At 32.3% G+C, this 15692-nt stretch overlaps 1 protein-coding gene across 5 annotated transcripts in view; it reads right to left on the bottom strand.

Annotated features, from left to right (window-relative positions):
- ST7L (suppression of tumorigenicity 7 like) overlaps window positions 1-15692 on the bottom strand; it is a 207135-nt gene that overhangs the window by 178954 nt on the left and 12489 nt on the right. For all 5 annotated transcript variants that reach the window (XM_036235249.1, XM_016124312.2, XM_016124315.2 and 2 more), the window contains 5 exons: window positions 15145-15260; window positions 9926-10004; window positions 2203-2357; window positions 651-748; window positions 297-411 (listed from right to left, as the gene is read on the bottom strand). In XM_036235249.1, the coding sequence (XP_036091142.1) occupies window positions 297-411; window positions 651-748; window positions 2203-2357; window positions 9926-10004; window positions 15145-15260 (563 nt within the window). The remainder of the gene's footprint in view (window positions 1-296; window positions 412-650; window positions 749-2202; window positions 2358-9925; window positions 10005-15144; window positions 15261-15692) is intronic.

Raw genomic sequence — 15692 nt, 5'->3', positions numbered from 1 at the left:
ATCTTACAAGAGTTAAGTTCATGTCTTCCTGTTCACCACTGTAGGCCAAGAGCTTCACTCATATTAGGTGCTTGATAAACAAATATATCCCAACAGAAGAAAAGTTCCTTCTTGCAGGCTTTTGCTACCTAAAGTCCTGATGAAAAAGATACTAATAGTAACTTAATAGTAACTTGTACCCATGGATTATAAATACTGGCTAGTACAAATGGAAACAGAAAATCAGAGAAATACCAGAATAGGTTCACATTTACTAAGACAAATGTCACTTACCTACTAAGACAAATATCACTCACCATCATATTTTGCTAGGACTGCCTGTACATCTGCATAGGCCTGCAATTCTAAAAGTGATTCTAGGAGATTTTCATGGATGTTCAACATGGTAAGAGGAGGAAATTCTTTCATCAACTGTATATTAAAAGGAAAAAAAGGTTAAAATTATTGCAAAGGAATTCAATAGAACTAAATCAGATTCATTTAAACAGAAATTCTTTTGTTTCTTAAAACTGTAAAGACTCAACCTTTAAGAAATGTATGTATATTAATAACTACATATTAAAAACAGTGATTCTGCATTAAAATAACTGGAAACTTAAACCACATTTTCAGAGTTTTGAAGACTATAAACAGTCATCCAATTTACTTACATCTCTCATTATTTTTACTGCTTCTCTTATTCTTCCTAATTTTCTTGCACACATTGCCAATCTTCTTTTAATATATACCAGTACATTGGTATCTCTTCCTATTTAAAAAAAAAAAAAGACACAACTATCACTTTTGTATTATGACTTGCTATTTCATTAACATTAACATTAATTTCATTTGCTTATTCTAGAAGGTTCAATTGAAATGAAATTGTGTCAGAATGGAAGAATATTAATGACTGTTGAATTTGGGTGATGAACATTTAAGGAGTTCATCATACCATTCCATTTGTATATATGTTTGAAGTTTTTTATATTAAAAGATTAACATATATACATATTTTATATTACTTTTCCCTCTAACAATAAGTACAGTATGTATAAAGTAATCCATGTATACTTAACAAATACATTTTAATATTAACATAAAAGGAATACATACATGAGTAGAAAGAAATAACATTAACTTAGTAAATTTCAGCATAAACAATCTATTATTTTAATATTCTCTATTGTTCTAACTGACAAACAAAAGATGTTCAAAACAAAATTTCCATGGCTAGTGTACACTTTTACTCAATAGCTAGTAACTAATAAACTATTATACTACTAGAAAGGGCTAACAAATATTTCTGTAATTATCTAATAAACATATTTGAGATGATACAAAGACAAATGGTATAACTTTTTTATAGATGTAGTTTCATTAGTTTCAAAATTATGTATTCCCACAGTTGTGTATCATAACAACATGCATTAATGAAACATACTATACACATCAATATTTAGTTTAGAGAGAAAACATTACCCAAATTTCAATTTCCACAAACAAAAGATTTAGAACTTAACTGATAGCAGATAATGCATTATGTAAACAGATTTCAATTTATTGCCTACAATCTGCCAAAACCACGAAACTAAAACCCTCTGACCATAAGAAACAGCAGGAAGTAGCAGTACTACAGATTCTAAAATCTTTGGTAAAAGTGTCTCAATCATAACTGGGACAGTATCCCTAAGAGTAAGAAGAAAGGATTTCAGTTGTTATGCCCCTAAAGACCTCAAACACATCAGAGGAAAATCAACTAAAGAAAGAATCAATGCCAATTATAAGGCTGGTTTTTGTGCTAAAGGGGCTACTCCCTGGCACTATATGGAGATACAGTCTGAAGAGCAAAGCAAATGTCCCTCTACTATTGCTTGGGGGTTAGGGTGAGGATAAAGGTAATAGCTGCTTATCACTACTAGGAGGCTCTCCTGAATCTTTTTGAGTTGTTTCTCCAATGACCAGCCCAATTCTCACATAAAATAAATTACTATAAAGTCTTAGAGCAGAACAGCTCTGAATAACCAGGGCAGATCTGCTACCTTCCACGAGCACTCTCTAGCTAACATATATTTCTGTCTTGCTGGCTTGTAGATATTATGAATAGATTAGTTATCTCTTATGAAAAGTAGCTAACATCTGAGTATTATTGTTTTGTGTTTTAAGCATAAAAGAGCCAATTGCAGAAACTAAAAGATGGGTAAAAATTAGTTCAAATTTGCTTACTCAGTTGAGCTTCATGCTGAGGACTTTGGTGCTGGCACTGCTGTGACCGCCTATAAATTGTTTCTCCTGCCTTGAGTGCCTGTTTAAATAACCTTTCAGCATCTACAATAGTTGTTGCTTCTTCCTCGGCCAGTAGAACATATGCAGTAGCACAGCTATGAAGAAAGCAAGCAAGGCAATTTTAAGTAAAATGGTAAAGCAAGTATTTTTTCTCAGGTATGTCCCTTGGCTAACTTTTCCTATACTTTACATCTCTTAAAGAAGAAATTCATTCTATATTTTAATTTATTAGAAGCATATTGGTGTATCCTTTGTCCTGTATTTTCATTTTGTGGAAGGGGGTGGGGAAAGGGGATACATAAAAAATTATCTGAAAAGTAGTTAAAAGGACTATACACTCTAGTAGCCATGCCTACTCTTAGTCACTATGTACTTTGTAATACCCATCTAAAGGCTACTGAAGGTATAGGAGAGGGTGGCGAGTGAGAAGAAAGTTCCATGACCAACTAGGCACCTTTAACATTTGACTCAGAAGCATGGTCCAGGACTAGATCTTTTCCCCAGCCCAGAGTAGTCCCTCTGTGTGCTGCCCCGGCCTCTCTTGGACTTACCCACAAAAGTACTGCAACGAAACTCTCCTTAGCCCGAAGTCTAGTCTTCCCTCCTACACTTTTACTCTCACTTGTCATGTCCATGTTTACTTCAAGTTTCCTTTTCTTCACCCCACTAAAATACAGATTTCCCTTTGTATCTTTTAAGTCAAAAACTGTCTAATAAGATAAACTAACTTGTTTCAGAGCAAAAAAGAAAAACAAAAAGTTTTTTTTTATTCCCAGAAATAACTAGTATATCCCTTCTGGAGACGATGTCCTAGCTCTGATTATCCATGCCTGGATTGTCCAGTATTGTAGCCATTAGCCACATGTAGTTATTGAGCACTTGAAACATGTGTAGTCTAAACTGAGAAGTGCAAAATGCACACTGGTCAGTGTATGGTCAGTGTAAAATGTATACTGAATTTTGAAGACTTAGAAGAATGAAAAATACTTATTAGTTTTTTTAAAATATTGATTATATGTTAAAATATTTTAAATACAGCTAAATAAGATATATTATTCAAATTAACTTCACCTATTTCTTTTTAGTTTTTAAATGTGGCTACCACAAAATTTAAAGTTACATACATAGTTTGCATTGTATTTCTATTGAACAGTGTTTAACCAACAGGAGAGGAATTATTGGTAAAAATACAAGGCCAGGCATGAAACAAAGTGATTACAAGATAGTGATCAAACAACTGGGGACAAGAAGGGTCTTTCCCCTGTATAAAATGCAAATCATATCATTTTGGCATCCTTTAAATAATTCTCTAATTTGAAGTACACAATAATTTCATTAATCAACAGAGATTTCTTCATCATGTTACAGTGGATTTCTCTGAAGCATCAGATATACTGCTGCTTTAAACACTAGGCTCTCTGCTATTTTAAGTCCAATTCAAATGCTTTAAAATAACAAAATAATCAAAGCACCTTTATAAGATATGGATGGATACAAACTGATGCAATAGAATCAAAATATAAACATAATTTTAAATTACAGTATAGCTACATAATAAAGAGGTTGTTCTCCCTTAAAGCTTCCTTGTGTTTGTTTGAAAGTATTTCAAATTGAGATGTTAACACAAGAAATTAATTTACAAATAACCAATGACTCTTACTATTGGAAATTATTTTTAATTGAGGTAAAATTCACATTGCAAAATTAACCATTTTAAAGTATATAATTCAGGGACTTTTAATAACATTTACAAGTTTCATTCATGTAACATGTAGTGGTATTTCATTTTTATGAGTGAATAATATTCCATTGCACAGACATACCACATTCTATTTATCCATTTGTAATGTGATGAACATTTGCATTGGTTCCAACTTTTGGCTATTATAATACCATTATAAACATTTGTATAAAAGTTTTTTTGAACACCTGTCATCAGTACTTTTCAGTATATGCCTAGAAGTAGAACTGCTGGGTCATACAGTAATTTTAACTTTTTGAGGAACTGACAAACTGTTTTCTACAGTGGCTGTACCATTTTACATTCCCCCCTTCAATCTATAAGGGTTCCAACTTCTCCACATTTTCACAACACTTGTAATTTTCTGGGGAGTTTTGTTTGTTTGCTTTTACTCATCTTATAAAGGGGTATCATCTCATTATGGTTTTCATTTCCCTAATGATAAATGATATTGAGCATCTTTTCATGTGCTTATTGGTCAGTCATTTGCATATCTTTTTTGAGGAAATGTGTATTGAAGTCCTTTGCCCATTTTTAATTTTTAATTTGTTGTTGTTGTTATTGAGTTGCAAGAGATCTTGATATAGTCTCGAGACTAGACCTTTATCAAATATATGGCTTGCAAATAATTTCTCTCATTCTGTGGGTTGCCTTTTCACTTTCTTGATAGTATCTATCCTCTGATGCGTAAAGGCTTTTAATTTTGATGATGTCTAATTTACCTAACTTTTCTTTCGTTGCTTGTTATACCTAAGAAACCACTGCCAAAGCCACAGTCACAAAAATTTGCCCCTAAGTTTTCTTCTAATAGTTTTAGCTCTTACATTTATGCCTTAATTTTGAATTAATTGTTGTGTATGTTGTGAGGTAATGGTCTAACTTTATGCTTTTGTATGTGATTATCTAGTGGCTCAGAATCATTTCTTGAAAAAACTGTTTTTTCTCCCATTGAATGATCTTGGCACTCTCATCAAAAATCAATTGACCATATATGTATGGGCTTATTTTTGGACACTAAACTTGCTTAATCTAAATGGCTACCTTTATGACTTAATTACTATAGCTTTATAGTAAGTTTTGAATCAGGAAGCTAGTTCTTTAAATTTGTTCTTCTTTTTCAGACTGTTTTGGCTCTTTAAGGTCTCTTGCAATTCCATATGAATTTTAGGATCAATTTGTCCTATGAAAATGGCAACTGAAATTTAGGAACAATTTATCCTTCTGCAAAACTGACAATTGAAATTTTGATAGAGATTGCATTAAATTTATAGATCAACTTGAGAAGTGCTGCCATCTTAACAATATTAAGTCTTCCAATCCATGAACACGAAATGTCTTTCCATCATTTAGGTTTTCTTTACCTTCTTTCAGTAATACTTTGTAGTTTTCAGTGTACAAGTCTAACACCTCTTTGGTTAAATTTATTCTTAAGTATTTTAATATTTTTGATGCTATTGTAAATGGAATTGTTTCCTTAATTTCCTTTTGAGATAGTTCATTGCTAGTGTATAGAAATACAGCTGATTTTTATATGTCGATCTTTTCTCCTACAACTTTGTTGAACTCATTTATTAGCTCTGTTTTGTGTGTGTGAATTCTGTAAGATTTTCTCCATGTAAGATAATGTCATCTGTGAATAGAGTTTTATTTCTTCTTTTCCAATTGGGAAGCCATATTCCCATTCATCTTGCCTAATTGCACTGGCTAGCACCTGCAATATAATGTTAAAAAGAAGTAGAAAGAGAAGACATCCTTGCCTTATTTTTATTTAGTTAGTTACTTTCAGGTATACAGTACACTGGTTAGACATTTATATGGTTTATGAAATGATTCTCCCTGTCTCAATTTCTCTATCACCCATCTGGCTCTACACAGAGCCATTACAATATTATTGACTATATGCCCTATACTGCACTCTACTAATTTGTACTTCTTCAACCCTTCACCTTTCTTGATCTTAGAAAGCTTCCAGTCTTTCGTTATTAAGAATTCAGTTAGCTGTGTATTTTTTACGAATTTCCTTTACCAGTTTGAGGAAGTTTCCTTTCATTCCTTGGGTTCTTTTAGTGTTGATTATTTATTATTTATTTATTATTAGTTATTATAAAATGGTGTTAAATATTGTCAAATACATTTTACACATCAATAAAGATGACTATGTTGTTCTTGTCCTTTGTTCTATTAATGTGGTGTCATACACTGATTGATGATTTTCATGTACCACCATCCATGCTTTCCTGAGACAAATCCTGCTGAGCCATGGTATATAACCTTCTAATATGCTACAGGATTTGCTTTGCTAGTATTTTATTAAGGATTTTTGCATACATATTCATAACAGATATTAGTCTGCATTTTTTGTATCTTGTGATGTCTTTGGTTTTGCTATGAGGGTAATACTGGACTCACAGAATGAGTTAGAAAGAGTTACTTCCTCTTCTATTTCTTTGAAGAGTTTGTAGAGGACTGGTGTTAATTCTTTAAGTGCTTGGTAGAAGTCACTAGTGAAGTAATCAAGTTCTGGGCTTTCTTTGAAAGTTTTTAAATTACTGATTCAATCTCTTCATTCTTGATTTCATTCTTGATTTTAGTATTCTGAGTCTTTTTTCTTTTTTAATTGGTCAGTCTAGCTGAAAGTTTATCAATTTTGATGATCTTTTAAAAAAATTAACCTTAGGCTTCAGTGATTCCCTCTATCATTTTTCTATTCCCTATTTTGTTTATCTTACTCTAATCTTTACTACTTCTTTCCTCTGCTTGGAGCTTAGCTGGCTCTTCATTTTTTTACTTCGTTAAGGTATAAAGTTAAGTTACTGATATCAGGTCTTTCTTCTTTACTAATGTAGATATTTACAGCTATAAACGTTCCTCTGAACACTGCTTTTGCTGTATCTCCTAAGTTTTGGCATGCTTACATTCAAATAATTTGTGAAAAGGACTTGTTTCTGCCATTTTCCTATTTGTTTTCTATATGTCCTATCTTTGTTTTGCCCTCATTTCCTGCATTATTGCTTTCTTTTGTGCTTTCTAGTATACCATTTTGATTCCTTTATTTCTTTTACTATATATTTTAGTTATTTCTTGGTGGTTAATAGTTAACAATCTAGTTTAAATTAATACAACTTAGTTTCAATAGTATATAAAACTCTGCTCCTACATAGCTCTTGCCCTACTCTTTATGCTGTTGTCACAAATTACATCTTTATAAATTGTATGTCCATCAACATGTATTTATAATTCTTGTTGTTACATAGTTGCCTTTTAAATCATATAGAAAAAAAGAATTGCAAACCAAAAATACATTACTAATGACTTTTATATTTGCCTATGTAATTACCTTTGCTGGCATTCCTCACTGCTTTGTGTGGAGTAAAGACTGTCTAGTATCCTTTTGTTTCAACTTAAAAGACTCCTTTTAGCATCTCTTGTAGGCCAGGTCTACTGCAAATGAACTCTCTCAGTTTTTGTCTATCTGGGAATGTCTTAATTTCCCCTCCTTTTTTGAAGGATAGGCTTGCTGGATTATAAAATCTGTAGTTGACAGTTTTCTTTCAGAACTTTGTCATCCCACTGCCTTCTGGCTTCTATAGTTTCTGATGAGGAATCAGCTGTTAATGTTATTGAGGCCTTCTATACCTGATGAGTTGTTTCTCTCTTGCTGCTTTCAGGAAATTCTTTTGGTCTTTGGATTTTGAAAACTTGATTATAATGTCTTATTGTAGATGTCTTTGAATATATCATACTGGGGGTTCATTGCGCTTCTTAGATATATAGACCCATGTCTTTCATGATTTGGAGGCTCTTTTCAGCCATTATTTCTTCAAATATTCATTCTGTTCTCTTCTCTCTTTCTGGGACTCCTTTATGCATAGGCTGATATGTGTAATAGTGTCCTGAGTCTTTTAGGATGTTATTTATCTATCTATCTATCTATCTATCTATCTATCTATCTATCTACCTATCTACCTATCTATTTATTTAATTTATGCATGCATGCACCTCAGGCTAGGTAATCTCGATTGATCAAAATCCAGTTTGCTGATTCTTTCTTCTGCCTGCTCAAATCTGCTGCTGAACCCCTATAAGAATTTTTTTTATTTCAGCCATACTTTTCAACTCTAGAATATCTATTTAGTTCCTTTTAATTATTTTTCTACATCCTTATTGACATTTTCTAATGGTGAGACATCTCCTGGTTTCCTTTAGTTCTTTGTACATGGATTCTTTTACCTCTAAGCATATTTAAAATAGTTGATTTAAAGACTTTGTCTAGAAACTCCAAAGTGTGAGCTTTCTCAAGGACAATTTCTATTCATTTCCTTTCTTTTCTGTATATGAGGCATATTCTGTTTCTTTACTTGCTTTGTAACTTTCTCTTAAAAACTGGAAATTTTGAACATTATAACCTAGAAACTCTAGAAATCAGATTTCTTCTCCTCCTCAGAATTTGTTGTTGCTACTTGTAGCTATTTTTTAATGACTTTTCTGAACTAATTTTGTAAAGTTTTATTCTCTATCATGTGTGACCAGTGAAGTCTCTGCTCTGCTAGCTTAGTGGTCTGCCAGTGGTTTAATAAAAGATTGCTGTAAACACCTGGAAACCAAAATAAAAATAAAAAATAAGTCTTTGCAGATGAATTCTGTGTGTGTTGGGCACACCTTTAACATTCAGTGAGGCAGTTTACAATTCTACCTTAGCCTTCAGCATCTGTTTAAGCAGAACCTCAAACTTAGACAGACATGAGAGTATGTAGGGCATTCTTAAATCTTTTCTGAGCATGTACCCAACCTTGGGCACGAGTGAAGCTTTGAGATTCCCAGGAATATGTGGCTGCTTTTCAAAACCTTTATTCCCCAAATATCTCATTCCCCAGGCTTTTCTCCCCGAGCTTTCTAGTTCGTCTGGTGTTTGCCCCAACTCTTATCCCTTGGCCCAGCCACCAGGGGCTAATGCATTTGTCTTTAAATGTTTTAACAAATGCCCCCCGTCGTGTAGCTGTGTCAGTGCTGGGAGAGTTCTGAATTAATGTAAATAAAGGTAAGCCCCTTAAAGTGGTTCTTCAGGGAGCCACCAGATAGGTCGAAATAAACCACCACAATTTCTTGAGAATAAGGTTCATTTCACTTCCTCTGGTAGTAGGAATCTATGCTTAGGATGAAGACTCTTGTCTTCAAGGCTGCCACTGAGCTAAGGAGTGGGGAGTGAGGCCAATATAAGTTAAAATATCACAAAATTCTCTTACGGAAATCCAGCTTTTTTTAAAATTGATTAAGCATTCTCCAGATTGCTATAAATTTTTGATTGGTTTCCAGAGTTTCAATAAAGTTGATTTACTGCTTTTGGAATTTCCTATACTGCCATTTTTGTTCCACCTTGGGAAGGTCTTAGTAACAAGGATAATATATCTGGGGTGAGACAGAGGGAGGAAGAAGAAGGGACAATGCTAAGTTCATATTATTAAGGGAGCATACCTTGATTAATCCCAACTGGGGCCATATTCTATTCTGGGCATTTATTTAGTTTTAGATAAATATTTATTGAGCTGTCCCATTTAAATATTAAGTTAACTTATGATTTTACATTTTGTCTTTTCAAAATATAAAATTAATACCAAGAGCTATAAAAAAATAAATAGTGTTAACACACAAAAAAATTAAGTTAAAGCTACATTTAACTTATTTCGAATCCTCTTCTCATATCTGCAATCCTATTAGCAACTAAAGTTCTCAGGGTTGAACAAATGCTTTAAATGAACGATTTAAATGAAAAACAGAGGCGAAATACAGATGTCAGTGAACACAAAAAGAGAAAGGGGGCTCCTCATGACGCCAAGAGTCTTAGGAACAGACAAAGGGAAACATAAAATCATTTGCCTGGGTTTCCTTCAAAACAAACTTATTTCCCATACATTTCAAACTTACTCATTGTTTAATTCTAAAGCTTGGTAGGCTGCTTTGATTCGAGCTGGAGGATTTCTTTCCCTCCATGCCTTCTGCATAACTGTAGGAAAAATATTCAAAAAGTCAATGAGATGGTAAACATAAATAATCTTATGCAAAATATATGAAGAACAAGCTAGGAGAGTAAACAAAATCTTAAATAACATGTTCTCAAACATAAGAAACAAGAAATTGGGGTGCTAGCTCACATTAACCTTACAAAAAATTTACATTAAATTTAGGAAGCTTCACATATAATAAAAATATACTGCTTCTCTGGTCTATTTGAATAACAACATATAAGGCATTTAATCAAGTTAATTAAATGCATACTAAAACTGAGTTTGAGTGATATCAGATTATATTCAATTAAACTATAATCAATATGAAATATTCTAATTTATCATTTTGAAAAGGTTCTTTGGAACTACTAGAAATATATAAAATACTTAAAGTCTTTGTCTAATCAGTGATTCAATCCAGGAAGAATGTTTGAATTTGTATTTTGTATAAAAAGGAGGGGATTAATTTAGAGTATAGTATATTTATGGAAAATATCAATCTCTATTAAGATTCAGTAAAAGCCTGAATTAGAATCTCTCTGGAATAACAACATTAGTTTTACTCTCATTTACAGTACGGAATGAAAACTTCACACTAAGTAAAGTTTCTTAAAAATTAAACAAATAAAGTACATTCATGAAACTATCTGGCATATTTCAAGTTTGCTTTTGAAATCAAACCTACTACTGTCCAGAAAGAATAATGTGGATAAATTCTGAGTTTTCCTTTGGAAACAAAATATTAGTCTTGGTTTAGAAAATGAGACAATATATTCTACTGTGTAACAAAAATATATTTCTTATATCAAACATGTCATCAGCTAGCTGATAGCTAATACTTCCTAAACTTGACAAATTGATGTTCATCAGCACCCATCTGATAATAACCAGGTAAAGAATAGTATTTTGCTGAAACTTTAAAATGTAACATAAAATTAAGTATATTAAACTTGCCATTTTTGATCATAAGATTTCTTCTTTAAGTTACATGATATTCACAAGTCAAATTCTGACACTGAATCTTTACCAACATTTTTAATGGTTTAGTATTCTGGTATATTAAATATCATAATTTATTTAACCAATTCTCTTCTGATGGACAATTAAGTTACATCTAATTTTTTGCTAAATAGAAATACTGTGGTATCCATCTTTCAATATCTACCTTTGTATATCTGGCCAAGAAGCAGAATGGTTGGTTAAAAGATTTTAAATATATATTCCCAAACTCCTCTCAATAAAATTGCATTAATTTATATTACTTCGGGCAGTATAAGAAAGTGACTCTTTCTCTACTTCCTTACCAACATGTTAGTACATGACAACTATCTCATTTGAATTTGCATTTCTTTTATTTCTAGTAAGGTCATTGAGTCCACATTTAAGCATTTTTTATTTTGTTTTCAACTGCTCTATCCAGCCTTTCAAGATTATTCCTCACAACCAATGTAGTTCTAAGCCAAAGGGGAAGGGAGAAATTAAGTACAGGAAAGAAAATATATATTTCCTTCTAAAATAAGGTTTAGGACTAATTTAAAGAGAAATGTGTATTTAGTATTCAACTGTCTGCTTTAAGAGCTCTTGATATGCTTAAAAAATAACACAAACAGTTAGCAAGTCAATCAAATTTTATTTATTTTTCAAGTTACATAATATTCTAATATGCTAACAAGCAGAAAAGAGAGTAGCATTTAACCTAAGATGAGAGGTCACAAGCGTAAGTGCCTACAAAGACAAGGCAGAAAACAAATGAACTAAAAACACATGTACTATCTAAAGGAGAGAATCACAACTTAGGTCTAACTAATCACTACCACGTGGAAATGCAGGTCCAGTTTTGCCATATTTTCCAACTTTCAAACAGTGTAAATCTAGCTTTTAATAATAAATATCCTGATTTTATTTTTTTTTAAATGTTGCAAGAAAATACCATGAAGATAAATGATCAAAAAAACACTGCTAGCTAGCCCTGAGGTTATGTTTGTTCTCTGGCTTAGATAAACAAATCAATAGGATAAGAACAAAATTTACTGATACTATAGTCAATAGAAATTTGTCACATCACACATAATACACATTTGTCTTTTCTGAATATAAAACTACAGATAAAAATCATTATCTTAATGTGAGTGTCTGAAAAGATCAATATGGAACCAATAGACCATTTCTGGATTATCATACACAGATAAAGTCTATTCTTGAGCTCAGTCTTTAGCTGGGATTATACGTACCTCTAGAAATACATGAAACTTTGCAAGGACCAGAATGGAATGCATGGTTTTAAGAAAATCAATTTCTAAAGCCTCAACTTTATATGATTCTTTCTTATAAGTGATCTACCTGAAGAATGTTCCTCTGGTCTATGCATCATGCTGGTTTTCCATCCTACCCAACATCTGTTTCCCTGCTCTCCAAAGAACATATTCCCTTTCCCTACTTTACAAAAAGAAGGCATACTTCTCAATCATCATGAACCTTTCCAAGGTGCACTGTCCTAGCATGTAAAAATCTCCAGGTGCCGAAGGGACAATTCACAGTTCAGGTTTGGGGGCAGCCATTTTTAATCAAAGAATCTATAATAGGGATTCCTGCCTGTCACTTATTTCTTGTAATAATGAAGCTCAGCATTAGAATTAGGGTATTCTGGCCATTGGATGCTCTGAATTCAAGTATATTGTAGAGTGGGAGGGAGTGATAACAATATTTATCAGTTCCATTTATCAGCACCCCTCTCCCCTTACTACCAAAGAATACATTCCTCCTGAGAGAAGGTCCCCTCACAGTAAGGCAAAGGGGGCATTAGTAAGTAATAATGAAATCAGTCAAATCTTATTTCAGCCAGTGATAAGCTCTAGGTAAAGCTCCAAGACTTATCTATCCTTCTATCTTATAATCTTAATTCAGAAGAGTGATGGTTGTCATGAGGATGCATGTTAACATGTTTATTTGAACTGAAAAATGAAGTTAGACTTTGTCAGAAAGTAAGTTTGATTTGGTTGAAAGGAATGACAAAGAACTCACAGAGCCTATTAGGTTATATGGAAGACATTTTCCAAAGTTAAAAGATCAAAATACATAGCTCCGAGGATTTGACCAAAATATAATTAAAGTACATGATACCATTTAGTACCTTATACAAGGAAAACAAAATTTTTAAAAATTTATACAAAAAGAGTTTATTGTGGGAAAGCATATACATGTGGCAAAGGACACTCAATCCTAAAATAATTACATTAAAATCATATGGAGGTATTGAATGGATATTAATTCAGGAAGAAATAAAACTTATATAAAAGTCGCTACTGTTACGGAGTATTTGTTCACGTTCAACAGTGGGTATCAAGTCATTAGATTCCTTGAGATACATTTAAATATAGGATATTCTAGTTTTATTTTTAAATGTCTATATTTGTATGTCAAAAATCACATTCTTTGCAATTATTTAACCTTGTGACATCAACTTAAAAATGTGTGAAAGAATACATAGTTTTTAAAAATTCTTTTAGGCGGTATGTGAACAAAAATGTTTTAAGACTACAGCTTTAGTGGATAGCCAAGGCTATTATCTGAAAAGCCTGTCAAATCTGCAATTCTGCCTGTGAGAAGGAAATGAAGCTTTAATTTCCAGAGTCATCTCAGTCCTTAAAGTTCTTAAAGTTAATTTATAACACTGACTTTCTACTGCTGTTATTTCTCCAACACCTACACTTTTGCCATTAATATAAACATTAAGCATATAAACATAAAGGACTTCCTTTTTCTCCTATTCGCAATGAAGCCATTTAATGTAATCATACCAAACATCTGTGCGTTTCCTGCTAGTATCCCTTAATATATTTAATCCAGCAGAGAGATATCACAATGAACTCACTTCAATGCTGGAAAACTGGCTAATTTTCAGATCCTTATTCTTGGTGAGTTTCTTCTGCCTATCAATATGGTAAGTAACAGTGGCAATGTGGTAGGGGTGGTGTAGTGGGTAAGAGCCAGACTAAGTTTGAAACCCAGTTTTATCATTTAACAATTAGATAACTTAGGCATGTTACTTGATTCCTCTTTGCCACTGTTCCTTTATTTTTAAAATGAGGCTGAAAATAGTACCTACTTCATAACGCGATTGGGAAGATTAAATTATTACATTTAAATAAATTGCTTAGAATAGTGCTTGGTGCATAATAAGTGCTTTACAAGTGTTAGCTATTATTAGTGAAATTGCTTACAACATCTGTGACACCAAGACCACTCATTCATTCACACTTTCACCAAAGAATATTAATATATACATTATGTTAGGCAATGTGCTAAATGATAGAGATTCAAAATGATGAGAATATAGCACCTGCTTTCCAAAGTTTCACACCCTATTAGGAAGGACAAACAGTAAAGCAACACAATAAATGTTTGTGGTCAAATAAATTAACTAACATTGTTTCATTGAGGTTTGGACTAAGTACTATAGAACTGTAGAGAAGCAAGTGTTTAACTTTGACAGAGGATCCCAGAGAAGGCTTCCTAGAGAATGTAACTTTTAATTTGGATCTTCAAAGATAAAAGAAGGAAGAATAAAAGTAGAAAGATATATAAGGGGTGGGAGGGCATTCAAAGTAGAAGACTAGTTATGATAAAGATGTCTGTCTTTAAGCCATACGTTTAAAAGTTCAAATACTCTTTCTATAGAGAAGAAGAGCTTAGAACTAAACAGGCATTTCTATGATATTCCACCACTTTACATGCATCTCTAACTTATAATGGAATAAAATATATCCCATTTTTCTCTACATGCCATGCCCCAATGTTTATACTCTGACTTATTCTTAATTGCAAGTGTCAATTCCCAAACCAAAATTGGGTATACTGTTCTCTGCATAAGCAGTTGCTGTATTTGATCTGAAAGGTTTTTTTAAGTAATAAAAGAGGTAATTTAGTATTTTAATAAAATACCTTAAATTCTTTGTAAGAAAGAAAAGTAGTATAAAAGCCTAGTTTACAATCATAATTAGCTTCAATTTAATCTGGGTTTCTTATCAATATTACAAACTCCACGCCAAAAACTTTGTATATTATAATAAATAATTCTAAACAACTATTAAAGTAATTTCCATGACCACTGTTTACCCCATGAACAGATATGACACATACCTGTGTCTGAAGGACGTAAAAAGTCTGTGTCACAGGTGAAAAAGGTCTGATGGTCCTGAGCTGACAAATTCATGTCATAATATGTAAGTGGCTCTTTACCAGTCACCCAAGTGTATCTTTACCAAAACACAAGAAAATACATAAATTGAATATGAGAAAGCATCTGTCTGCTACAACGGACACTTTAAAATTCAAAATATACTGCTACAAATTCTATTCAGGATGTTTTAAAAGCTTACTATAATCAATAAAATGAGATAACCTATATACACTACTTAGAGTATGATAATAAAACATCAAAAACTAAAAGGGAAAAGGCTAGAATATTCAACAAACAGTACTTCAAAATTGGATTTGAAGGGTTAAAACAATCTGACTTAGATATGTACCTTATTAAATATACCTCAATAAATTCTCAGTGGGTTAGAATTAAGTTAAGAAAAGTAAAACTACAAAGAAACTAGAAGAAAACACAAGCAGGCTTTTACTAGATGTCAAGATAGTAAAGGGCTTTCAAAGCATAAAAGCAAAGAGAAACTTTTTCAGAT

The sequence above is a fragment of the Rousettus aegyptiacus genome, unplaced genomic scaffold (genome assembly GCF_014176215.1).
Source record: "Rousettus aegyptiacus isolate mRouAeg1 unplaced genomic scaffold, mRouAeg1.p scaffold_m13_p_17, whole genome shotgun sequence".
In the NCBI taxonomy this organism is placed as follows: domain Eukaryota; kingdom Metazoa; phylum Chordata; class Mammalia; order Chiroptera; family Pteropodidae; genus Rousettus; species Rousettus aegyptiacus.
The sequence above is the reverse complement of the archived record's forward strand: the minus strand, read 5'-3'. Positions and strand labels throughout refer to the sequence as shown.